Consider the following 27,484-nt stretch of genomic DNA (forward strand, 5'->3'; position numbering starts at 1 on the left):
GCACTCTGCCTCTTTGCATGCGTGAGTAGCGTGGACGACATGCGCCCACTGCCCCGTGCCTGACTCATTAAATTAAATTGTCGTTCCCTTTGCAACGTACCGTACGCGACAAGATAGTTTTTTTTTCCTTTTTTTTTGCTTTTTAAACGCGGACACTTCATCAACCGATGAGCACTTCGGTTTGGCGCCTCAAGGGGAACACACGCAGCACATCGCAGGGAGTGACGAATGAGCGAGGCGCTCGACACGAATGGATTAATTAAACCTTTCGTTTGACGCGCCACAGGAGTCGCACACGAATGAGAGCCGTATCAGTTGACGTACCGCGCGAAGCTCCGGCGACCGTCTCGACCGCGGGGCCCAGGGACGAGCACACGCCTCTCTCTCGGGGAAAGCACTCGTACGAGGACAGAACCCGAGGGCCTCTCTCATTGCGGGCGATGAGCCACCGTTATTATCCGCCGCTCATCAGCAAACAAAGGGCGGCAAGCACTACTACTCCCCCAGAAGCGCGCCGGGTCACACCGCGCGTTAAACAAAAGCGACGCCCCGTCGCGAAGAGGCCCTCCTCGCCCCGACGGAATGCGTGCCCCAGGGGCGCGCCGAGCGGACCGAGTGCGCTGCCAGGGCGTACGTATGCGCGAGGGGAAAGCTTGCGAAACGGCCAAGACCAAGGTCGAAGAGAAGCGTGCTTTCTTCCGATGCAAACGAGCCGCGAAGCAGCAGTAAACTCCACTGGGCAGCGCCATATCTCCCCCGAGGGCGGACGAAATAAAGCGAGCCATCGAACGGAGAGGCGGTTCTTCTTCTCGGCGCCAGTGTTCCGCCGCGATTCTCTCGGCGCGAGGCAAGTGCGCGGTCGCGAATCGTTCGTGCTCGCCTCGTTATGCTAATAGCGCAAAGTACGCCTGGGCCCGCGAATGGAAAGAAACAAAGCGGCGTCGATAAGGGGGCCAGCGGCGGTGAAATGGCACCGGGAACGCTCCGGCGTGCCCGCGCCGTGAGAACGGGAAGAATGCGCCAGAGAGCCGGACCGCGAAGACGGCGCCTCTATCGCCGCCAGCGAGATTGGAATCTAGATCCTCCCGCTCGCGCGACTCGTTTCAGCGCACGGAATGATCGCTTCGCCGCGGCGCTCGGCAGCTCGCAGGTGCAGCCCAATGCGCCTAACCTCGAACCAAACTGCGATTGAAGAGACAAGAACCACAACGCTTCCCTTGTTCGTCGTAACGTCGAAGCTCAATATTGCGATGTCTAAATGTCGCATTCCCTCCCAAATTATTAATTAATGAAATGGGAGGGGGGGGGGGGCAATAAAATCGGGCACTAAGAAATAAACTCGCCTGCTAAGTGGCGTCAAAAAGATTGCCCTTTTCTCAGAGCCAAGCCAGCCTATCTCAGCACAGCGTGTGTCCGCACCAAATGGCATTACTTGGTGCGGAAGACTTTCCCTCTGTATAGATGAGAAAGTTAGCATGCATCCAATCACAACCCTTAGCCGCCTATACGAACATCCTTCGTATGCAAGACACATAACTACTTCATAACCCTTCAGCGCAACAGCCAGTGTATTTAACAGTGAACGAACAGCCTGCAAAGACATACTTTACCTGGAGTCTTTTCAGCGTTCATGCGCAGCAGCTCGCCTCATCCTCACGTAATATATCTTGGATAACACTGCTCAACACGGGCAGATTAACATCTGACAATCATCATTATCATCACCACCACCCTTATGATCATCAAAATTTTGCTCCTGATATTGATGCCGAGTCTATCAGAAGCGCCACAGCAGTGGATTCTGCACCATTTTGACCATTTTAAGCACCTTGCCCTTCCTGACGGCCACCAAACCGCTTGTGGAACTGCGACTGCCTGGGGTTCCTTGACGAGCACTGACATCGCCCAGCACATGGGCGTCATTTCGCCCCCGTCGAAATGCGGCAGGCGCGACCGAGATTCCATCCGGCGACCTTGGGGTCAGCAGCCGAAAGCCACTTAGCCACCTCGGCGGGTAAATGTTTCATTAACCGCGGGGAGCCCTGGGTTACACTCTCACTTTGCCCCATTTTGCGCGCAGCTTTCGCCGCAAGGGAGCGTGCGCAGTGAGACCTCAACGGCGGCAGATGGGCGCAGTTACTATACGCCACCGCGGAAGGCGGCGCACTGAGACTAAGACTAATACTAAGTGAAACTTCGCACGTATTGATCTCAAAACAAAGCGCCGGTTTTCCTCCGATACAAAGCCATAACGGGCATGCAGGTCTATTCTCTGATGGGAGGCTGTGCACACAAACGGCCTTCACAAAGAGAATCAAGCGGTTGCTAAGCACGTGTCTGCGAGCGAAAAAAATGAAATAGAAAAGAAATCAACACGGTTTCGTATCCGATGTGAACTCATCGCTAAGCATCGCTGCACGGAACATCGCACCAACCAGCCTTCATCTGCCCGTAAACCATTTGGTCTGTCTCTCGCTTCGTCTTGTCTGCAGGCTGTTTTTGCCTTTCTAAATTTTATTGAAGACGCGCAGTTTTTTGTCCGTTTTGCTTACAACGCCCGCCTGCCATGAAAAAGGGGTTCCGTACCTGGACCAGACCAAGAAAAAGCCGCCATATTTAAAGGTCACCGGAAGCGAATTCAGAAACCCCCGCGGAAAAGAAACTGAAATCATTAAACGCGCGGCGAGCACGAAAGCTTCTGCGCCCACAAGCCGTGAAGACATTAAGCGGAACGCCCCTTCCCAGGCTAAATAAAGGGGGCGAAAGCCATCGCCGTATACGGCGGTTTATCGCTACGCCGTCGAAACAAAACCATAAAGAATGGACCAATGTCGACGAGGAACAGCCTGATGGGAACGAACGACAACGCAGAGAAAACCCGCTGCCCCCTTTTAATGAGAGAGCAGAGGGTAGGCAAATATATTTTGAACAGACACGCGGACGCCCACGGTAACGCAAGTGAGCTGTCGCGTCATATTACCAGGACATCGATCGCAGTGGTTTTCCCTTCAGTCGTGGACAGCCACCTGTGTTTAATCTCTGTCCAACGTATAGGCAGAAACAACCGGCACAATAGAGAAAAAAATTGCGACGTTCACATGAACTTGACAGAAGTCGAGTCTAGTTCACTTTTTGAAAGAAAGTAAAGGAACACCGAGGGAGAGAGCAGAAAACTAGTCACGCTTTTCCGTCTCAAAAGTCGCTCTTACTCTCGAAAATTCACCTCGACCCGCACTTTGTCGGGCTTATGTATACGGCGTTAATGCTGCGGCTTGGGTTTACCGTCGTCACAGCGGCATCAGATTACCTCGTGCTTGAATATAGTGGTCGCAGTTTGCGAAGTGTCCGCACAAGGCATGCCTTGTGACAGCTCTCGTCATCAAACGGCATAATGGAGGTCGAACATACGACCATTTTGCCTCCAACCCTACGGGACAAAAAAAGACTACAGGCGCGGATACATGGCTGCGGCCGGTTTTTCTCACCTCGACGCCATATAAACGGCTCACTTCGCTGCGGAGTCGCAGCATACTGCGCGCAGCGGCCACTGCGCCAGTTCGCTCCGATGCGCTTCGCAGCAACGCATCCGCGGCTTACGTACTTCGCGTGCGCCTCCTCGTGCGGGTTCGCGGTAATCGCAGCCGTCAACAGGGGAAGAAGCGACGTTCGCGATCCTCGCTGTCCACAACCCCTCTGCTGGTCTCCTCGCCCGCAGCTTCGTGCTCGCACGCCAGAGTTTCGCTCGCTACTTGCACAACGCAGCCGACGGCTCCACGGTGCGTGGGTCGTGCGCGAGCCCTGCCGTCCAGGGGTCGACGAGGAATAATAAAAACAACGCGCCGCCCGTTCAGAAAGGCAGCGAGTCAGCGTCCCGTGACGCCGCCGCTGGACGCGCACGTGGGCAGCTACTCGCGTTGGCGGAATACGGAGAGGAGGAGGAGGGCCCAGGTGGTCAGCGCCAATGCCCGCGCCACGCCTGCCGCCCGCGACGAAAGTGGACGTTGCCACCACGCGCGCCCCTCCGTGACCTTTCTCAGAGGGACACTAAGCCCCGTCTGGCCGTGGCGAACGACGATGATGCCCCTCTCCGGACTTTTTGTCTTCTCAGGGGACCGTGAAAGGAGACCTGCGTCGCTTGGTGCACAGCTCACTGCGGCCGGGGCACAACAGACGCAGTCCGGCCGGTAGGTCAGACGCGTATTGTTTCTTGCTTCACGCAGTCGGAACACAAGGGCTAGCAATGAGCGAAGAGCGGACGCAAGGAAGGCCACGCACTATGACATAGAGGCCGCACCTTAGCGAAGGCGCTCTAGTGAGTGGGAAAGCACGTTTCGACGCACTCACCGCTCTTTTAGAAACCTCAAGGTGTGCGCAACGAAATAACTTTGCACTACTAAGGTGTAATTGCACATAGAAACTAATGCAACACGCGCACCCGTTCACTTCACTATTATTGCTATCGGCCATGAGCTAAATAACGGAACTTTTATGCGTCAACCTTCACCCAGTCGCGTTGCGTGAGAGCTCGAACATTTCTCAGGACAAGTTACCTCAAGGCGTGTTTGCGATAACTGAACACACATATTTTGGGCTTCGGCGTGAATTAAACTGAATCCCGGGTTATTCTCATTCTCCTTACTATTATTATTATTTTGAATACGAAACTATACGTGTTACCGCGCTCAGAATGACTTGCAACACGCATATAGTACTAAGGGCTCACTTTACGAACCAGTACGATTCCGGTTCTACGGTAAGTTTGCGCAGCTAGCATCCCTGCAGTATGCCCACGCGTAACGTTGTGCATCGCGGTGCACTGATTTACTGCAAAACAGAGAGAGCATGTTGCAAGTCATGCTGAGCGCGGCTGTACGTCGCTACGGCCTTGAACTCAACCGCTAGTGTTGTTCTCAGCAGAAACATGTCTCAGAAAAGAAGCCACTGTGGCAGGGACACAAAAGTCATCACAGCCTTCACCAGAAGGCGGAAGGCAGAGAAGTTACTTCGGTCGCAGCAGCGCAGAGAGCGCCGCAACGAATCGTCCCCCGGCATGAGGCAGCTTCCTCCCCTACATCGGGGCTCCGTGGCAGCTGAAAAATGCAGCCGAGGAGACGCTGCCTGCAGGTGGTGAGACGCACACGCGACACGCGCCATTACCAAGCAGTTCGCACGGCTTGTGTTGCGCACCTCCGCCACAGCGCATCGCCGTAAACAGGCTTCCCACAATCCTCTCCGCCTTCCCATGACAGCCCTTTCCCGCGGAGAGAGTGGAGGCTACTGCACGCATGCTTGGATTCCAACGTTGCGCCCAGTGAGCACGCGCGCTTCCGCTGAATGAAAACCCCCGGCCAAGAGACAGAAGGGGGAAGGAGCGACGGGTCAACGCGCGGTCAACAAACTCGGCGACGCCCGAGAGCGGGGGGAACGAAAGGGAGAGCTCGACAAGGCGGTCGAGGAGAGCAGACGAGACGAGACGGAGAACGCTTCCGCGAGGAAAGGTGAGAAGAGAAGAACGGATCAAGGTATCCACTCAAGAAATCTCCCAAAAGCGCACAGAGCGACCCACGAAGTGGTCTTGTTCCTCGCGGAATCGGCACAATTTTCGCTCTACCCCCGGGCTCGCCGCACAGGCCAGCAGAGCGCACAAAGCGGCTTCCACCTCGTGCCCTGAAGCGACGGTACGTTGCGAAGCCGTTTGTTTTGTTTCACTCGGTGCAAGCGTTTGGTGAACGAGGGCAAACGCATCAACAATTCTTTTTTTTTTATTTCTCCGTATCGTAGCAGTGAGGCTTGGAGGTCAAGAAATGTGATCTGCCCACGCTTTCCGCTTCAAATAACATGTTCTCTTTTTTTTTTTCTTCTTTTCGTACGGTGCTACCAAAACAGAGGAAAATAACAGAACAACACTGAAGACCATGGACATAAATCATGGACCTTGCAGATGAAAATTAAGACAGGCAATTATCGTCAGAACAGGAACTGTCAGATTTTCGTGATGCTCGCACCGCGGAGATTGTCGCATTATTTTCACGTTTTATGCGGCGCATCTAACTGTAACTGGACATGTATACTGTGTGTGCACGGCTCAGAGTGACTGCTTCTCACGACGACAAGCCGCGTCCATCGGAGACATTTGTACGCGCAAGCAAATAACGCAGATATGCCACAACGTCGAGTTCGGCGGATAAAGTGATGTACGTCGATGACAAGCACGAGCGCTGTCATCACAAGCACGCGCATTCCTGACCCCGCCTCCTCGCGCAACGACCATCTCGTCGTGTACGAGCTTTCAGAGGTGCCGTGCGCCTTTTTCGTGTCACGCCTGTCGCCAATGGCACCACTTCCGAGTGTCGCCTGCCCGCTGCACTGCGACGAAGTCCGCGCACCACTTGAGCGCTGCCGTTCGGCGTCCTAGAGACACACACACACGATGCCCACTCGGGCCGCGGCTGTCGGCTCGCCCGCGATACGTGAGCCAAGCGAGCACCACATGGCCAAGCGGAGCCATTGTGCGTCGGCTCGTGCGCGGCCGTGAGAGGAGGCAAGTGCATATATCGCGTCGCTCCAGAGACAATAGAGGCTCCCGAGAACGCTGACGCAAGACACCGTGAAAGCAGTTCAGCCAACGTAGGGCCACTGAAAGTTTAAGCCCAGGCATTACACGGTGGACGGTCACAGCGGCGCTTCGTTGGCAAGGCGTTCGCACGGGGCGCGCAGACCGAAAAGTGGGCCACATGGTAAATAAACAGGATGAAGCCCTGGTACCGCGTTTGGCAGAACAGCGCAACAGGCCATGCACGACGTGACAAGTGCACTGCGAACGGCGCGAGCTCGTAACCCCAGATAGTTTGGCGAGGAAAAGAAAAAAAGTGGGGAGAATGAGACAAAGGGACCTTCAGGGTGACCATGGAGGACGAAAAAGCAGCTGGCCCATTGGCATACGTACTACGCTTTCCAGGGGCGGAATAACAGCGGGTGAAAGAAAGCAGGGATCAGTCCAACAGGGGAGCGCAATGATAGGCCAAAGACCACGGAGAAGATGAAGCAATCAAGGGTTGAGACTTCATTCCCTATCACCGCGCATAGTAGCCTAGCAGAGGGAACCACAGCCATGGAAACAGGACAGGACAAACACGCAAGTTCAATCTTGCGACAGTGCTCCGACATTGCAGCAGAGCATACGTTACCACTAGAAATCATTGCGCAGGACTAGCAAAGAGTATAGGAGAAGGTACACACAAAGCATCTGCGCCTGGGCAACGCTGTTCGGCTGCCCACCGACGATGAACGCTAAGCACGCGAGGGATGTTGAAGTTCATTTTAGGTGACGCGCTCATCACTGCCCACTTTTCTATTCAACTGCACTTTTATCGCAGTACATTCACATAGTTCTGAAAATGTGCGCCAGCTGAGTGCGAGCTCTTGGAGACTAAACCGTCGAGAAATGTCGGCATCAGCCACTACAGCAAGTAGCGTCGGAAGGCTCCTGCCATCCACCTTGCATGAAACGTACTACCAGGTGAAACGTACTACCAGGCCAGGCGCACAGGTGAAGTCCCAATGACTGCATAATTCAGGCCAAAAGGTCATGTCGCAAACCACCTTGGAAACGTTCCCACCTCCACTACTGCAGAAGTAAAAGAGATAGCGGAAGCCATCCTCCTCCATCAACACAAGACAGGGACGATGACCACACGCACAGACAGGCAGGGCGCCCTACATGCCTTTACTGATAACAACACACCGGAGCACGTGAGGGGCCTTCCTCATGACACACGTGAGCCAGTGCATCCAAATGCGGGTTTTTTGGAATGGATTCCGGGGCATCAAGGTATAGAGGGCAGTGAACGGGCACATGCCTTTAGGCCCGAAACACGGTCACCATCCCATCCCATCTGTCCAGACATTTATCACCCCTAAGAGAAACGCGCAATCCAGCGCAAGTTGCGAAGAAAAAAACTTAAAGCTATCCGCACGGACCGCTGCCGGTTACCATCCTCATTGCACGCTCTCTCCGAACGCGATACCACACACATTCGCCAAGCTCAGACGCACTCCTTGCCATGCGACATGTCCGGCCACTACATCAATAAACGTCAGGAATGTCCCCACTGTCAAGCCTGGGGGGATTATTCCCAGATAATCGACATGCTAATTGGAAGTGCCCTGCTGCCACCCGATCACCTTTTTTCCTGATCAATACCCTCCTACCTCCCCACGTCTTTCACGCGTGGAAGAGCTGGATCGCTCCGAGACCACAAGCCGCTCTGTGGCCCATTCTGGCTGAACATACCCATGGCATCCTATATAATCCGTGATTTGGACCAACGCCTGGGGGTCAAGTCACGCCGAATTTGCCACACACACAAACCCAGCTCGGACATGAGCTGCAGTAATAAAGCATCTCTCTCTCTCTCCAGCGAGTACTTGATAGTCTCAGCAGCCCCAACACAGTGACTCTGAATTATGATATGGCAGGATACCACAGCAATAGCAAAAGCCCTCAGCCACACCGCTGGACCATAAATAGCCGACAGGTTAGTCAGAAGTCAAAGGACGGGATTATACGACGATGCTTACGAAGGCCACGTGACCACATCCACGTTATTAGCCCCCAAAGTAATTCTCATTTTCTTTTTCTCTTCACAGAACACTTTTTCACCCCTGCACCTATCCCTGCTGACCAGACGCACGACCGAAAACTTGGCCTTTATTCTTTGCTTTTTCCATGACGGCTATCCACAACAAGTGTTTTCGAGGAGGGCCCCTAACTGCGGCAAACGCAATACAGGACTAAGTATCCCGTGCTTAATGAACGAAATAAACATGGGGTCGTAAAATCCACTAGAAATATGCACCCAGCACCAGCGTGAAACGAAGCGACGCGCTCTACGGTTCCGCGGACAGTGAACCCAACGGAGCGGATTTACGGGAAACAAGCGGAGAACCCTGTCTGCCGACGTCAAAAAAACTGGCAGCACGCCGCCGGTCTATCCGCACCGGATGCGTGCGCCAGGGCCGTACAAGGCGATGCACGTTAGCCCCCCACCCCTCACGCATACCCTGACTTCGGCCTTCTCCGCAGCCATCTTCACGGCCGCCTTGAAAGCGTTGCGGTTTGATTGTACAGGTGTGTTGGCTGTCTGGTTTGCTAACGTAAACCACAGGGCGCGCTCTTGAAGGGGAAAAAAAAAAAAAAAAACGCACGAGAACGAAACTATCGCTCGCCAGAGGCTTTCCGTTGACACCTAAAGCTAAGCAGCGCATAGCACAAAAGAGGAGTTAAGGCAGAGCATTGTATGATGTAAACGTCTGGAGCACCGCCCTGTGTCGAAGGTTTGCATTTTGCACGCCTTTCCTGGAAGCGGCACACTTTTCACCTTACGTGCCGATGTTTGCAGTAAATGTCAGCTTCCGCGTCGGTTAGTGATATTAGAACGCGAACCACCTCGGCATCGCTCGCCACCTGTTCGCCGCGTGCGGTTCGGTAAACATCGGCGTGCGTTTGAGCCTCAGGGTACATCCTGTCGCGTAAAGTGCGATGGGAACTACGGCGCACGCAGCTCAGCCTTGAAGTTGTTTGAAACGCTGCGCTAAGAAGAAAGTCCGCGCGGTGTGACGAAGCTTCGAGCGCAGATAGGAGAACGCTAATGGAGTAAGCACACTCATTTCCGGCCACGCCGCCCTCCCCTCCCGCACAGCCATCCCCGGTAGCGGACCTTGGATATACCTCGGACGTGTCGCCCATCCATCGGTGCGCTAAGGTAAAACAACGCAGCACGAGCATAAGCGACGGAAACAGCCACCTTTTTTTTTTTGTTCTTGTTGCTCGCATCGTGTGAGGACGTCTTTTCATCCGCACAGACCAAAACGCACAGTTTTTGGCCTTTCCGCACCTAATCCGGTTCTTGAAAAACTAACACAACACTTAGGACTGCTATTCGATGCACCGCCTAACACATCAAATGAGTGGCGCCAAAATCGCTGAGTTCAACAAACTCAAAAGGTATCCCAATCTCAGCGAAAGCGCGCTTACCGAAACTCTAACTCGAAGCTGTCTTCGCTGCCCCATACAAATTATGTGGGCTGCTTATTTCAGAACAAACATCCGCCGCATATGGCTCAGCGGCTTTAGCGTACGGCTGCTGATCCTATGGTTGCGGGTTCGATACCGTTCGCGGCAGCCGTATTTCGATGTAGGCTAAATACGAAAACAGCTGTGCGCCGTGCTATGCCAGCGCACCTTTAAGAACGCCAGGTGGTCTAAAGTTATCCGGAGTTCTCCACTACGGCGTCCGGACCTCACAGCTTCGGGACGCTAAACCACACAATTTACAATTTCGGAACACATAACTTCCAGCACAGTGCCATTACCGCCCGTAACGAGTATACTGGACGTGCGAACGGCAGTCAGCAGCAGCGCAACTTCCGAGTTCGACAGCGTCGCAGACTTAAAAAAGCCACTTGAAAATGTCTTTTTCTTGGCGCGAGGAACAAAAACGTTACAACGCTTCAGTTCACTTGCAGATGCCACTTTGTGCTCTTGAAAAAAAGTGGAGCTGTGCTACTTCACGGTTCACGTTTTGTAATTGTCAGGATGACGTTACTGACACCGACAAGACATCTTCAACCAAGCAGCAGTCGCGCGCATCACGAGCTGGGAGGAAATTTTATACGTAATTAAAGAAGCCAACAGTCACTGAAACCGAGGAAAGCAGTGCCTTAGCAGCGCCCTTTTTGCAGCGCCCGGGTGGCAGCGGCGAGTGGCAAGAGAGCACGCGCGACGCGCTCTCGTAGGCATGGTTAGCGCACTCTCCGGCAATGCGGCTTCAGTTTCGCCCGTGTGCGGCCCCGAAATTCTTTACGCTGCAGCAGCAACGAGAACGGCATTTCGAACATCTAAAAACTGTTATGGATACCACTTGAGGTGGGCTACAAACCTCTCTGTGAATGAGGATCGTAACTGCAATAGCTAAAAAGTTAACTGTTTGTTGTTAGTTAACCAGCTCGAAAGATTACACGTCTTTGTTGTAGTCTGGTGCACACTATAGCGCTGACAATGCTATACCGAAACAAGTGCTCTTCTAACTCAAAAATCCTTTTTTGTTTGTTTTTTATATTGCTAGCAGTCCTAGGTGACACACTCCGCATATAGTTAACTTCCGCTTCTTCTTTCTATCACCTTCCTCGTTCATATCGCAGTCGCCCTTACTTGAGAAAACGCGCCCCCACCTCGACCACGACCCCCGCCGAAGCAACAAGTATCTCGCACCACACATCCCTGGCGCTCTCATTACGGGCGCTCGCCATTTCCGGGAAACGGAGCGCGCGCACAATGGGGACCACCCTCCTCCCTGGGCGCCTTCGAGGCGCCACCGCGCTTCCTCCGCCCACGCGCAGGCTGGGACAGCGCGCACCGGGGAGTTTTGTTTGGCCACTGGCGGAGAACAATGGGCGAACGCATTAGGGCCGATCAGTTAGACGCCCACTCGCCACGTGCTGCGTCGCACATGCATGCGCGCGCTTTTCAACGACGACCCACGGCTGCTTCTCTGCCAGGGCACGATACCGAACAGAGCACCAGGCGCACCTTGACGCTTCGGGGACTTGAGCGTCATGTTATTATGCAGCAAACAGCCGCTCAGACGTTGCGCGCAATAAAACGCCAACTGACAGGGGGAAAAAAGTGGAAGCGTGCGGATATACTAGGCTGCCCAAAGCACTGAGCATTCATATTTCGTGAAACAATTATTGCGCGGCCTACCAAGTGCACCGTGCGCACACTGACACACACGCATGACGCTGACTGCGAGAATCAGTGCATCATTATTACTGCTCACACGATGCGTTGGTACTGCGTAGTGACGTTTATCTCCGGAACCCTCCCCCTTCCCGCAATTAACGAGCGATATTTATCAGGTCTAGCATCCGTTCGGACGACACCACAGGGTATTTAATTTGATTTCCGCCGAGATTATCAATTTCCCGAGGCCGTTATTCATCGCAGAAATCCTTGACGTTGAAGAACTGTTAACCTCTTTGAGAACGTTTAACACGGCGTGCCCAGATTTGTTAATTAAACTCGTTTCTCAACCTTTAAGTTGAGGAATCGGATTTTTTATTATTTTTTTTTTCGGGAGCCGAAAGAACTACTACCGCTCCTATAGCCCCGACGAGAAACCCTGCATTTTTTCCACAAGCGCTAGCCCGCTACGGGAAGCGTACAACGTTGTCGCAGCAGTGGTCACGTTTGCCACAACAGAGCATGTGGCGGGTTAAGCTGCGGTCCGCACACGGACGCTGTGCGAGGACGCACGCGCCGCGAGCACCGCACACAGCTGGTGAGAGAGGAGACGCGTTGTGGGGAGGAGGAGAGGTAGCTTTGAGTACCCTGATTGCCTTAATCGGAAGAACGGATCTACGCACTGTAAAAAAAGAATTGCCTCAGACATCGGAAAGTGAAAAGAAGATGAAGCTCGACAAAAAAGTATAAAGGTCCGCCGCTATTGATCCTTGGCGTTGTCACGCAAGGCATACGTAGAAAGGACACAACATGAAAGCCTACAAATAGCGGGCGGCGTGTCAAGGCCGGCTTTCAAAGAGCGGTGAGCGGCGCGCGGGGAGGGAGAATGCGCGCAATTTTGCCTTTCCAGAGCGCTCGAGAAGCCGAAGAAGACTGAGCTACGCATGTGCGCCGATTTTAAACGCACGAATTAACAGAAGGGCCTAACGAGGCGCAGGCGAATCGGACAACCACTCAGTTGCCAATCACGTTGCGAGCAAGAGGGCACGGCTGCCGCAGCGAAAAGCTGCCCGCAACACAGAGCCTAGCCTGGCACTGCTTCGGTTAACAAGGGAAGGTGTCACGACAGTATACACCGGACCACACACGCGCTTGCAGGCTTGCGGTGGCGCGTCTGCGATTTCAGGTGTCGCGAGAAACAGTGGTGAGCCGTAGTGTCGATAAAATGGAAAATGTTGGCGGTAACGCGTAAGGGACGAATGCACTTTTTCTTTTTTTTTTTGTGAATACAGACGTACTCTATGCCGCTGTTTATGCAACACTTTACAAAGGAAACATATCGTAGCGACAGGCTGGCCGATATGGAAGATAATTGGTAAGAAAAAAAGGGGGCGGAGGGGAGAGGACAACGCATGGACATTATTACATCATCAGACACTTCTAACTGGGCTTGCTCTCAGCGAAAAGTAGGCGCAACAAGACGTGTCCCACTAGCACTGCCATAAAACCGCCTATTTATTTCCCTTCAAATCTAGCATGCTTCGGGTATCCGCTGTGATTGGAACGAGGACCCATGCGAGTTATGCAAGTCTCTTTTCCCTGACAGCAAATAAGAAAGAAAGGGTGCTTTTGTTCTTTATAGCCTACATCGCGCACCCATCTGCTCTTGATAACGCCACTTGAATACCAAGATATAGCCATAGAATAACCGGGCTTCGCCACTCGCCTCGAAACTCAGCAAACGTGTTTCTTGGACGCATCGAGCAGCCGGCCTTGGTAAGCCGAGACTTCCGCTCAAAAACCGCGCGGAACGGAAACGCTTTCGCCGAAGCGACTCGTCCGGCAACCAAATCGTGACCTCGAGTTACGAAACTCCGCTCCTGGCCAAACCTCCGGTCGTCCCGGAGGACACCAGCCGAAGGAGGGAACCAGGTGGGTGCCACCGCGACGAAGGCACCTGCGCGCAATACGGCGCCACGCCACGGTGACGTCACGTGAGTCACACGCAGGGCGTGCAGTCATGCAGCGGCGTGGCATACAGACACCGTGGCCTTGGCAACGGCGTACGCCGTGCGTACACCTCTGGGCGCGGCTTCGAGAGGAGAGGGGGGCACTGGAGCTGACGCATCGCCCCTTGACTTCACTACGGCTGCTGGTGGATGGAGGGATATGCGGTTCACCGGCGAGCCGTTCTGTTGGTGTGCTCGCGCGGCTTCGCGCGTCTATGTACAGGCGCCCACAAAAGTTTTCGGAACAGAGAAATTACGACAAAACTTAATTTCTGAGCAGTTTCAGCATGCATCCGCGAAATGACGGATGAACTCCGTACTTTCCTTCCTGAAAAACACGATGCACTTCGTAATGCCTGGCTGTGCCTCTACGTAGCGAGAAAATTGAGGCTTTTTGGGATTTCAGCGTTCCGAAAACATTGGTGGGCACCTGTACAGCCGCTTCCAGAAGAATGAGGGCCAGCGTAGCGGGGCTCCTGTAGCAGCCGTGGAACTCCGAAGTAGTAGCTGCTGTTCATGGAGTCCATAGAGAGGCAATGGCAAATCTTCCCATCGCTCTTCGAGACGCTAATGACGCAACATAAGCGGGCCATATTGCGCAAAAGCAGCTCCCGATGGCCTGTACATTTTTGACAAAGCTGTACATGCCAACAGGAGAAAAAAAAAAGCGCGACGAGCAAGGGCGCACACGTAATGTGCGCAAGCGTTCAGGGCTGCCATAGTGTCCGGCACCAGTCGCTGTCAGGTAAGTCAGACGCTTGATCACCTTCACGAAATCCGGACACTTTGGCAGTAGTAGCGCATTCGAGCACTAACTCGAGCGAAATACGCAACGACTCCCAAGCGTGGCTCCGAAGTACTTGCGCATTCCACTCCGTCAGCGCCCCACGAGCGGAAAGCGAGGAGCTCGGTGCGAGTACTCACCACGACCATCTCGGAGGGCTCCAGGATGAGGCATTCGTTCATCCGGCGGCCCGTACCTCCGGACCGCTTGCCGAAGCTGCACAGAGGAAGACGAAAGGGTGGCATTAGAAACCGAACTTTAACGCGCAACTCTAGCTTAAAATCAAACACTTCGTGGCAGAACCAAGGCGAGGAAATGTGAGGGTTCTCGGGAAAAAAAGCATGCAAAACGCGGGCAACAACACTTGCCGCGACTAAATGCGTAACCCAGTGCCGTAACAGGTCAGACCTACGGTGTCAAGGCCTGCGTGCTGCTGAGCACGAAATCTCGAGCTTTAGTTCGAACAACGACCAAGCACAGCAAAAACTAAAATTCGCTCCCGTGGAGTACAAGCATTCCGGTGGGCGTAGAAGTGATCGAACCCGGACTGTCTACATCAACGGGATGTAAAAGCGGACTAATTCGAATAGGACAGCATGTTTGATGAACGCGACCTGAGATTTTTTCTTTTTGAACAGCAGGTACTTGGCACATTGGGGATTTGCCTTTTGACTTTGCAGGAATTGAAAATCCTCGAGACTGCGCTCTACAAGGAGTACCCGTCGGTCATTTCGTCAACATGGCAGGTAATCGACGAATTCAGGAGAACGAGCCGATATCAGCGAAAATCAAGACACCCAACATCGAACATCATCGTTTCAATTATATTTAGATGGGCAAAGAATTAACCAAACGTGTCACCGCTATACGACAGGAACCGGTATCGGCCGGCATGGGTGTTGCAATCACTCTATTATCGCGCCCGAACGTTACCGGAAGTCATTCGCGCGATATCGTAATACAGCGCGCACTGGTGGTTGACGGAGTGCACCAAAGGAGCACGGGCTGTGGCCCATGCCACAGTGCAAGGCTCCCAATTAATTTCGACCATCTAGGGTTCTTTGAAGTGCAACGAAATCTCAGTACAGGGGTGTTTTTGAATTTGGCTTTTATCGAAATGCAGCCGCCGCGGCTGGGATTACAGCCATGTAATCAGCGCGGCGGGTATTCTATAACCTATTGTTTGAAAGCCTCCGATGCGAACAAAGAACGCTAAGAACATTTATCACACTGACGCCGCCACTGGCCTTCCGGTGCATCAGTAATGGTTCTGACACGCAAGGTACGCCGTCGCACTCGCGCTGAGAGGAGCGGATGACCGCTGAGTGAGAGAGCTAATAAGAGGGACGATGTGTCGCAACCGGATGTTTCACTGACACTCGCAAATGTTCAAGGGCCCTGACTCCTGTCGTATCACAGCCGCTGAATAGTTTCTCACGCGAGTGAGCGCATCAGGCGTGTGTGCAGGTGTCTGCAAGTGTGTGTGCAGTGCGACGTAGAAGACAATGTCGGCGTTTCGACCCCTGTTAGTGCGCCCACGTGCGAAGAGCCGAAAGCTCGCGCCGCGGCCCTTTCGCGCCCGTGCGACCGCCGCCGAGACGCCTCGCCGCCATTCCAGGGCCATCTCCTTAATGGAGAAAGGCGCCCACGCGAGCGCAGCTGCAGCACTCCACGCACGCACGAGGCGGCGGCAAAGCAGCACAACAGGCGTCAAGCGCGCGACCAGATGGGCATTATATCCGCGGGAGAGGGGAGAGAGAGGCCGCGATGGATGCGCCTTCATCTCCTCCGCAGTAAAAGAGTGCCATAGCGGCCAAGAGGAGGGAGACCTTGGCGCAACGACAGAGAGCGAACGAGCATCCCAAGGAAAAGGGGAGAGGCTGGCACAGACGCGGCGTGCGTCAAGACGGACGGCGTCGTCGCCGGCTGCGCCAGACGGGCGGGCAAGCGCCTGGTGGCCGCAGCTGCTCACGAGCTGAGCGATGCGACGGGGGAAGTGACGCCAGCGACATCCGCAGCCGTGGAAGGTCAAAAGTCTGCCGGGTGACCGTAATGAACCGCTTTGGCAGTTATACCGGTACATGCATGTCACGCAGGACAGCTAGATGCAGCAACCATCGTGACACGCGCGCGCGCAAACGCCAGGCCTTCCAGCGCCACAGACTGCTGTCACATGATGCTGCTCTACTGCTGCAGCATTTAGGCAGCGCGGCCTCGAGTTCTGCGAAAGAGGCGCCCTTTGCACTGTACGTAGGTTCAGTTCCATATAAAACTGAGCGGGGGTCTGTCTGCGGAACGGCAATGATTTAAAACTCATCCTGAGGCAATCTCGCGAAGGCCAAACACTGCGCGTGCTCATCCAGCGGACGCAGCAAAATAACCGATAGCACGCCCATTTACAGGATAACCTACCCACTCGAGCATAACACGAGAACAGCACGACATGGGCAATTAAACGGCAGCACGGGACTAATGTTGCAAATTAATTATTTTCCTGAATGCTCATTTCCCTATTGTCCTGCGATGGATATACACCAGCTCGCCTAGTCGTCAGTTTCACAAGGCAGCAGCAGTCAGACCGTCGACTATACCTTCAGCAAGGTGTAAAAAGGTAAGCACAGAAAGGCACACATGATTAGGGAAGGGGGGGGGGGGGGGGGGGGGGGGGGGGGGGGGGGGGGGGACAAACTTCGGGGTTCGAACAGCCAAAAAGCTGGTCGGCAAGATAACTCAGCCAGAGCTAGATATCGCCACGAGTTCACGTAGTTATTTCAGCGGTTGCCTAATCACCAGCTGACAATTGCTTCTGTCACTGACAACTGTTCTGTTGCATTCGCGGCAGCTGTATTGCTGCAGATAATGCTCATAACCATTCCACCACCTTCCCCGTAACATCAATCGCCAGGAGGCCCGGTGGCGAAAGATGGGACAATTTGGTTTTACGTAATAAAGTTGGAACGTTGACAGACAACGGATCGAGCGAGGCGCGCCTGTGACGCAACCTTACCCGTCTCTGTGCCACCAGCAGTTCGCGCAGAGCGCGAGGGCAAGCCCGGCCCTTTCTGCCGGGCGCAAAAGCGCACAGCTGACGCGAGAAAAGCTGATGTCCTTGCTACGACACTGTGAATGCGCCTGGCAGCGAATAAAGAAAACGCGTCCATCACTCATCCAGGACGAGGAGGCGGAAGGCGGCTGAACGGAAACGGGCACCCTGCCCCGCGCAACGAGGGCTTTTCTCGGCGCCCCGAAGTGGGACGCTTTATTTTCAAGTCTACCCACTTTGCCTGCCTGCTACCAGGGGCAAGGTGAAGAGGAGCGAGGCAGCCAAGAATATACCGCCTCCGCTGCGATGCGCCGGGCGTCCGTCCCACGCGTCAAATTACACGGCCCACACTCCACCGACAACAATGCACGCCAATCACTGTTGTGGTAAGCCTTTCGCCGCACCCGCAGCCACGGGTGACTTTTCAGGAGGTAGCGGTACCCGAGTAGAGTAATACCCCCTGGTGCACAATTCGAACGCGTGGAAATGCAAGGGACAGTGGTCACCAAGTTGAATCGCTGCACGTTCGACGATGAGATGCGAGTGAAATTTTTTCCGCGTTTCATTTTCCACCAGCGACATGAGGGAGTTTTTCCAGCGTTGACAATGACCACCGGCGTCAGTAAACGAACCTTTTCGACGTCACCACTTCATGTAACGTGCCCGGCTTCTGAGCCCTGCGTCACCTAACGCAGATATCTTGAATGCTTAGCTCGTCAAGAGACCCGAGTACGACGACAAATCTGACACTAAGCGGTTGCGTGCATTAAGCCCTGGTTAGCTAAGGTATCAGAGCTATGCCTCTAGCTAGTCGCTAGCGCATTACTGAGGCAGAAGGGCACAACGTTTAGCGCTAGTGATACTTTGCCACGCCTCACATGTTGATTATTTATTTCAGAATCGACGGGCTCATTGTGGTTTATTAGTGAACGTTTAACACTCAAAAAGAAAAAAAAAAGTCTAATATTTCCGTGGAAGGGTATTAAATTTAACGAAACACGGAATCTCGCAATTTAAATGCTGATTCTTTACTGCGAACGGAAAACGCGAACCGCTGTATAAGCTGTGGATGCGAAGAGCTCGCGTTTTGCGACGTGTGCTGTTTATTCGCTGTTGCTGCATGCCAGCGCTTGCAAAAAGCGAGTCTCTGCTAGTACTACAAGCGCTTTTTTTTTAGCACATAAATGCCAAAAGTAAACGCACAAGCAGAAGAGCCTGAAAAGAACTGCGTCGACCGTTCATTGCTTCAACGCTGTGCAAGTGCATAATGCACGCAACTATGACCAATAGAAACCAACTAGCCCCGCAAAGCACGATTCTCACCTATATTTCCGGAGCACATTGTCTTTTTACACCTCTGCAACAGCATGGCAAAACACGGAGCACGAGACTATTTTTTAACTTGTGAAATAATGATTCGTTGCCACGCGAAAGCATATTGCTGCCGATATCAGGTATGCAGTGTATTAAATATTTTGAATAATCAGTTATTTTTTTAAGTAAGCACAAGCGCAAACTTAGATACCGAAACTATGCAATCACCAAACGACACTAAATCTACACCACACTTAACTGGGCCACAGTTGTAAAGGTGGGCATGCGTAAAACATTACGCAACTCTCGATAAATCGATGAGGAGTGAAAATTTGTTCGAATTACGCAGTGAATTATTAATGCACTTGACGTTGCCGGAACTAAAGCACTGGTTCGAATAAACCGGCAGTTCGAAATAAGCGGTTTGCAATTAACGAGATTCCACTATGGCCAGATGTTCAGAAAACAAGCAAGCCGGGTGGACACGCGCCGCTCCTTGTTCTCGCGCCATAAATGATAGATATGAAAAAAGGAAGACCGTAAGTGCACAATAAAGCTGCATAAATAAAAGCGGTCGCCTGGCGACAGCAGCTTTGCGTTCTCTCCAACGCGATTTACAGCGGGGGCACGTAAAAATGAGAAAGACGAAAGGGGATCTCGGAACGGAAGCTCCTCAGCGGGATCACGGATGAAAGGCAGAAGCTGGAAATGAAGACGGTGCGACCGGGCCCGGTGCACGCGTGCGAGCGCAATTTTTACGAGGGGCCGTTAATTGCGAGGCCTCCGTTGCCCGGGCTGCCGCTGTAGGATACCGGCGCCTCATGTCATGAAAAAACACACAGCGGCTGGGCATACCCGGAAACTCCTGCCGTTCCGCCCCTGTCAAGTCGTGCCGCGCTGGGCTCGATTTTTCGATAGACAGAGTGGATGCGCGTGCGTGCGTACGTGCGTGTGTCTGTGTGCGTGTACGTGCGTGTATGTGTGCGTGTGCGTGCGTGCGTGCGCGCGCGATGTGCCCTCCGGAGCTTTACTATGACACCGTTCGTTTTTATCATTACATGATTTTCTGCAGTGCCGTACATAACTAGTGAAGAGTGCTCGAAAAGTTGCCGTGCGATGCCCGACTACTATAATTCAGCCGATGATCCATTAGCCCCTGAAACAATAAACACGCTGAGGCGAAGAACAAAGGAAGGCACAGGATTGTATGCCTCTCTTCATACTTCCTTTTTCACATCCACAGGAAGGCGTCCGCGGTAAAACGGGTGCGCTAAATGCGGTCACCTATTAAGCGATACACGTACTGCGAAGGCAACGTATTCTGCCCAGAAGCGGACCACTCACTCTATAGGCTAACAGCCAGCGCGGAACTTCTACTGCGGTAAAAGGGAAATAAAAATTGAAATGCACGGAGCGCTAAAAAAATGACTAGGTTCCGTTATTTGAGCGACACTACTTGTTTACTGCAAGCGAGTGCGAATAAATTCAGAGCTGGGCCGCTTATACGCGGCCGTCACTTCTTGGAGTGAACGCGAATGCGCTATGTGTTTGGATACCTGCGAACTAACGAGCGGGTGCAGGCAGCGCGGAGAACTCCCGCACCTTTGCGCTAGCAGCGTTGACATCAGTTTATAGTGTGACGCTCTACGCAGCTGTGATGAAACGCCTTCACGTCATAGCGCCTGCGTACACTCACGGTGGACGACACTACATACGTCACAAACGGTTCGCCCTGTTGAGAACGGATGAGTGCCGACAATGCACACGCCAAGAAAATAAAGAAGGCCGACAGGCACAACACGCGCACGGAACTCGCCCTGTTAGAACCCGTTATGCTTATAGTTAGGACCCTTCGATTTCGGGTTTTTGTTTTCCCCGAAACTCGGCGGGCGGAAATTGGGCGATCATTTTTAGGTCAAATAAAACGGATTAAAAATCGGGTTATACAGGCTTTTTTTTGTTCGGGTCATGTTTTTGCAAGATTTTAAAAACGATTTACTACGCGTTCTCGCTTTTACATGGGGAACATAATGGCTCCTTTTTTTTGCTCTTAATTCCGAACACAACAAGGCAATGGCATGCAGCACTTACAAACAGTTCACGAAACCAGAATTTTAACGATTATGTCATCGTGTGCAGCCAGACGTACAGACGTCCAGCCAGTACCTCTCCCTTCTGAAACGTATTCTTTTCGAAATTAACCCCAAGTTTTGATCTGCGCTGTCGGAATAAGGAACGTTAAAAGAGGTTTAAGATGACTAGTCGACCGAAAACACTCGTCTGGAACAGCCACGAGATATCCGCCAATTTTTGTGCGGTGTTTCGAGCTCTGTGCACAGGAAAAAGTACGCACAGGCACGGACAAAAGTAAACGGAGCCCACTATTGCCGTCTAATAATCTTCACGCTTCGCGCAATTGAAACTGCGAGACGGTATGCGCATGCTGGCAGTGGACGCTAGTGCGCTTTCTTATGGACACGCAATGCTGCTTCATCTCCGGTAGGGCAGGTGTGATTGCAGTTAGAACGAAACAGCGTGCTCCGTTCACTTCTGTCCGCACGCGTATACGTTCTCTAGAAGGCGCGATTTCGGATAGAACTCGGTTTAATGTAGGAAATCTGCTCAGGGTGAAAGAATAGGGCAAAACACGCAGTAACATCGGGTTTTATCAGAAAACAAAGGGCCCTTACGCTCCGTTACACTTCGTTAAGACCCGCGGTTTTTTTTTGTTTTTAATTTCCATTTCTACACGAGTGAAGACCAGACATGTGCTAGTGTGCTGACGCGTACGAGCACTGCTTCGCGCGGGATGACGGCCCGAGCAGCCGCGGGGCATTTCAACCGATTTCATGCACGCACTGGTACTACTTGGCTCCTGACTGAAAGCAGCGGGCGTCTTGGCTATCTGACGACCCGACACGGGGAACCCGTGCACCACCCTTCTCCGGGGCCAACAAGTCAGGCTCCGGGAAACCCGACCTGTTGGCCTGACGCGGGGCTCCGGCGGTCCCTCAGGCTGCGACGGACGGCTCTAGACGAACACTTTTCTCCGCTACGCTGGTTTCCCAGAGTTCGCGAAATGCGCAAGCGGAAGACAATGGGCGAGCCTGCAGCGCTCGCTTATTAAGCACCCCGCGCGTTTAACGGGTCCGGCCGGCAAGCAGCGGCCGCAGGAGAGGGCGCAGTCGGCCGCACGCCCCGAGCTCCCGTGCGGGGCGACGGCCATTACCTGCGCGCCGCCGCAGGGCCGAGGGAGGCCCTCTTCCCACGGACCAGGAGGGCGCGTCCACACGAGCGAGCGCCCTTGCGCTGCCGCCGCGCGTCACACCTCGGCACAGTTGCGTGCAACTGCCGGAACGCTACGCTTGCCCCCACCGATCCCGCCGCAGTCCTCCCCGCCCCTGCACGCAACGTCAGCTCGAACGGACAGACTGCCCGGCCAGCCACCAATCGTATCCTCAAACGGGGGTGCCGCGCTATGGACCACATATGAAAAGAGATGCGAAAAGGCGGCAGCCCCGTCAGCGTACCCTCTTGCACTGGCCGCATTCGACGGCGCACACCACTGTCGCCCCCACCGGGACGCCCCGTCAACACTCCATCCGCTGTCGTGTTGGCTACAAGCGCGCCTGGCTGTACCGTCGTTGTTCGCAGCGCCCCTCTCCGCGCGCACGAGCGGGGCCAGTAACTGGAGCACCACGCGGGCGTGCTGCCGGACGCCCCGCTTCGGGGAAGCGCGAGGCCGGCGACCAGTAGGTCCGGCACGGCCGCATGCGTGCCAACACGGGCGACCCTGCTGCTCGGCTCTCTAGTTGTCCACCACCAACGATACTGAAAATTTTCAAGTTACAACCAGAGCCCAAAACCACTGCCAGAGCTTCAGAATTTCTTTCGGCCCCGGTAGAGCAGCACTTGTTGTCCAGGTATTTTGTTTTGCCTCACGTTACTACTTCGGGGTTCATGCAGGTTCTAAGTTCCCATATTCCTAGGTTTTCAAGGGCTGTCACGGCCACGAAAAGACTTTTCAAGGACGAACGCACTGGTTCCACATTTTCCACACATCGGAAATGTAAATTACATCGGAGAAAAAATATGTACCAACGAAAACACACACGATAAGATCCTTTCTATCGTAAGCTTCCACAAAAGCTCAGCTTTCTTTTTTTCCAAACACTGACGCAGACAGTAATTTTCCTTCAATAGTCTTCCTCAGGCTGTAGGGGCTTTATTACACACGTCAAGTGCTTAGTAGTTCCTGCTTTCTCAGCATAAGCATCTCCTGAAGCAGTGAACTCGGAACGAGCTGCTTCCAGCTTCCTTTTATCTCCTCACATCTTGAATTTCCCCGCCAAGACGACGCTTTTTATGCATCTTTTGCCAGGGGCGGATCTGTGGGGGGACGGGGGAGTTGGGGGCCGTCGCCCACTCCACCTTCCAAGTGTTACATATACAAAAACTACGCCGAACCCAATTTTTCGGCCAAAATGTCGAAGAAATACATGGCTCGTATGAAGACTACACCCCCCTCCCCGCTCTCACAACCGCCCCTTCCAAGAGTTCGACTCTGTCCGCCTGCTTGATTTTTAGTTTCTAAAAATCCAAAAAAGCATTGTCATGCCGCTTTCCAGAAGCCATGGACATCGACAATCGCTTTCGATCAGCAGATTAAGGATGTCACCTGCTCTACTCACACTCTCAGAAATTCCGCAGTGCTATGCAAGAAATTTCTTGCAAATTTGCCATAGCATGCTGAATCTCCGCCACACGCTTCCCTGTCCGTGGCAGGTTAGCGTGTATTCATGCTGAATCGCAACTTTTATGTCCAAGAAAGAAAATTTTGTAGGCGGTTTTCAAAGGTTTTCAAGGACCCACAGATATCCCAGGAGTCCCAAGGGCCTTCAAAGCGCCTTTCTTATATTCAAGGGTCTTTACAACCGCAAGGACCCTGGTCCGTGTCGTATTGATTTGGCAATAAAACAAAACAAGAAAACTCCACGGCAGGGTGAAATGACAGCCGCTTTCGGACGCTGTGCTCTTACATTCAGCAATTCATACATTTTTCGTGATAAGTTACCGTTCCTTTCATCTGCACATTACGTGGGTCTCTTTCTTTTCTTACCCTACCTACCTCTTTATTTACATCCTGACACTTTCCAAGATGTCCGTTAGTTTCTTTGGAATCTGGGATCGAAATGTATGGGAAAATCGCTGGAAGGGAGCCTTTTACGCACCACTGGGCATGACTCTTGTGAGTAGCTCAAGAAGAATGTGTCAATTAAGCAGCCTCGGCGTTATACGCCCTGCTCTTTGTCGATCACAGAAAACCCACCTCACCATTTTCGGATGCAGTAAAATACCGCGATACGTTAATTCACCGCACAAAAGTGTATCTAGCTGACATTTCGCTTCATGCAAACGACACGATATCGCGTCACGTGGCAAACACCAGACCAGACCAGTGCAAAATCAAGCCCGAAAGGTCAGCGTAGGCATGCTCTACTCCGACGACCCGTTATAACTACAGCTGAAAGTGTAGACATCAATGTGGAACGGTACGTCTGAGCAGTACTCTCTGCATCTCTTCCAGCAATGCGTTTTAAACAGACGGCCTTTCAATGTCATCCGTCTTGTGGTTCATTCGTTATGGCCTATCACACGGTCCAATCATTTGTTTATCTCAAACAGAAAGCTCGACGCCGCAAGCGAGTATCGCGCGCCCCAACGTCGAGTTTTTCCTCGGCATGGCAGATAGCAGCTGAGTTCGCGAAAAAGAAATAGCAAACACCAACACTCTACCAAACTAAACAGTTGCGCTAGCCCAAAGAACTACGCTTCCAAAGGCAAAGCAGAAAATGCAAACCACGTTTGAGATTGTGTTCATATCTACTTATTTTTCCACAATGCCGGGGAATCCGCGGGGTCAGCGAATGATCGAGGCAAGAGAAGAAAATGTGAACGAGTTACAAAGAGGAGAATCGGAGGTTCGCCGACTTTGGAGGTCGCAGGAGAAGGAAGCCATTAGATGTGTCCCCGAAGGCCGTTTCCCCAGATATGATACTAGCACGAACACCCCCCCCCCCCCCCCCCCCCCCCTTTTCCCACTCGCCCTCCCAATGCCGTGCGCGCGCCAAATCGTTCTCCGCACGAACCCCGGGCAGCAAACAGCGCATCACTCGCTCGCCACGTACGCTATGCAGTGCAACACGGGATAGGTCAAACGGGCGCGAAGCTGCAGATGATACGCCCGAAGCACGCAGTGTCTGCATGGCACCTCAGCGGGGGGTCGGAGTTTTTTTTTTACGCCCGCGCACAAGCCGATACAAGTCTCGCACGCTTTCATTTTGAACCTGTTTTTGTCTTGGCGACCCATATCTCATCTCTCGGTGGGTAATTCATCACACGAAACCGCATCAAAGCGGAGGGGGCAGGTGGGGGGGACGTAACGACGTGCACCATGGAGCTGAGACGGCAGAGGAGGAGGAGAAGATAGGAGAACAAACGGCCATGGGGCCGCGCTCATGGAGGGCCACGGGTGATAAATAAATGGGTGTCCGTACCCGTCGGTTGGGTCGCGCGGTTCGACTGACGTCTGCGTCGTGAGTTCATTCATCATGAAACGCTTGGAGCCCATTACACGTACACGGTGCCCGTCGGGTGACGAGGAGGAGGCAGCCCTTCACTGTACCTTTCTTCTCCGCTCGCTTCCGTCCGGACAAAGAGCATTAGTTCCGGAGCGTTTGCTCGCGGCGGATGAGCCAGTAATTACAGCGCTGGGAACAAGGTACACGGTGCTCCTCGGAAGCTCGGCGACGTTTCCGAGGGGCTGCCGTTAGAGTCTATATAGGAGACGGGGTCACTCGATGCTTATACCCGTTCACTCGGCGTTATTCGCGTGCAGAGGCTGGGCTTTGCTACAGCGAAGCACCGAAGCCCGCAGCAGCCTGATGCCGAATAAGTAGCGCCAGGCCAGCCCGGTTGGTTAACCTCCCCTACTCCCACGCTGCCAACGTCTCGATACAGTCTCAACAGTATCGACATCGATCGGTTCGGTCCACGCAGTACGGCCCGTTGCATCACGACTACGCGCCTATGGCATCCGCCCACGAGAATCGACCGCCAGGCATTTCAGGCCCGCAGAGTAGACGCCGTCTGGCCCACCCCTATACTGTTCGCTGACTTGGGACGGCAGAGCGACGGCGAGACGCAGACGTGCCTGCCGTGTCCTCAGCGCGCCGTTTTTCCCGTCCGTAGGTACGACGCAACTTCGCTGCCCCCGCTACCTCGAACGGTGGCCTCCTTACAGACGTCCCTCGCGGGTTTTCTCGTCGGGGCAGCGTAGCAGTCCACTCATCTGCCCCAGAAAACAAAAACAGGCACCGCAAAAGGCAGAAGCGGCCGGTCGGTCGTCCGTCCCGGCTGTCAATACGCCCCCGTCAGGCAATGCGGGTCGAGACAAGGGCGCCGCGGCTGTTGCGTCACGTGCCGGAGGATTTCGCGAAAGCTCGTTGCTCAATGTTGCAGAATCCCTCAACCCCCGCCGTTACTTTCATTGTGCGCGATTTGTCCCGTTCTCTCGCGCTGTCTGCTTCTTTTTCTCTTCGATTCGCGGCGCCCGCCGAAACAAATCTTTCCACCATGGCGGCGGTATACGCGCTCGAGGTGTATTGCGCAACGGCCGAATCGAGCGTATCAGGACAAGGTGGGAAAGGCCGCGCGTGAACGCTCCGCTCGGAGACACTACGTAGGAGAGTTACGGAAGTATCCTATAGGGACCATAGTTACGGGCTAGCCCAAGTCCTTGTACGAGTACGACCATTTCCGTGCGCTTCACTCCCAAGTTTTGAGCTCAACGCCTCCATGCGACAAACCAGGTGGCGTTGGAGACGCGGCGCCGCATTCTCCACACCGAGCGAAAGTAAATCGGACAGGCCAGAGCCCGACTGTCAACGCCACGTTGGCCTTGATGACTCAGGCGCAAGATCAAAGACGCCATCAGCTCAGCTGCAACGTACAAATGTACACACACTCTCTTAGTTTCCTGTTGCCGATGAAAACGAGACAGTTTCGGCACGCAGGAAGCAGCGCAGGAAGCAGCGCTTCCACGCCGCAAGCTCCACGCTATCAACTGCGCTAGGAACATTGCGAACATCTCCGCGGGCTGAAATCGCAAGCGATGTCGGTCACAAGCACGCTCGGTGCACACACGCTGCATGGCAGGGCGGCAGAAACAACTTCTCGTTTACGGCACACGGAGACAGCGCATCAAGCTGCTGTAGACCAGTGTCCATACCCCGCCAGCGTGACTGGGTATAAAAAGCGCACACGTGGATTTTCTTTTACCGTTTACTACCACCATGCACTGCAAAAAGACACGTTTCTCAATCAACACACAGGACGACTGAAATGTGAGGAACCGGATAGACATCTTTCGGTTACCTTCCGCGAGGCGAATATTGTGTCTAGACGTATAATGAGTATACGTACCTTTCTTATCACAAACCTCAGTCCGAATCCAATATAGGTATATATTCATGCACAGAACAATCTCCACGCGCACGTAGCCCCTGCACTGCACGGCGGCGCCGGGACGT

At 53.5% G+C, this 27,484-nt stretch overlaps 1 protein-coding gene across 6 annotated transcripts in view; it reads right to left on the reverse strand.

Moving 5' to 3' along the window:
- The window catches only part of LOC149354866 (rap guanine nucleotide exchange factor 6-like), a 602,352-nt gene that overhangs the window by 173,217 nt on the left and 401,651 nt on the right, over nt 1-27,484 (reverse strand). For all 6 annotated transcript variants that reach the window (XM_089583523.1, XM_089583528.1, XM_089583522.1 and 3 more), the window contains one exon: nt 14,677-14,752. In XM_089583523.1, coding sequence (XP_089439649.1) covers nt 14,677-14,752 — 76 coding nt within the window. The remainder of the gene's footprint in view (nt 1-14,676; nt 14,753-27,484) is intronic.

Source organism: Amblyomma mixtum, chromosome 3, assembly GCF_055824585.1.
Source record: "Amblyomma mixtum isolate Tamu chromosome 3, ASM5582458v1, whole genome shotgun sequence".
Lineage (NCBI taxonomy): Eukaryota > Metazoa > Arthropoda > Arachnida > Ixodida > Ixodidae > Amblyomma > Amblyomma mixtum.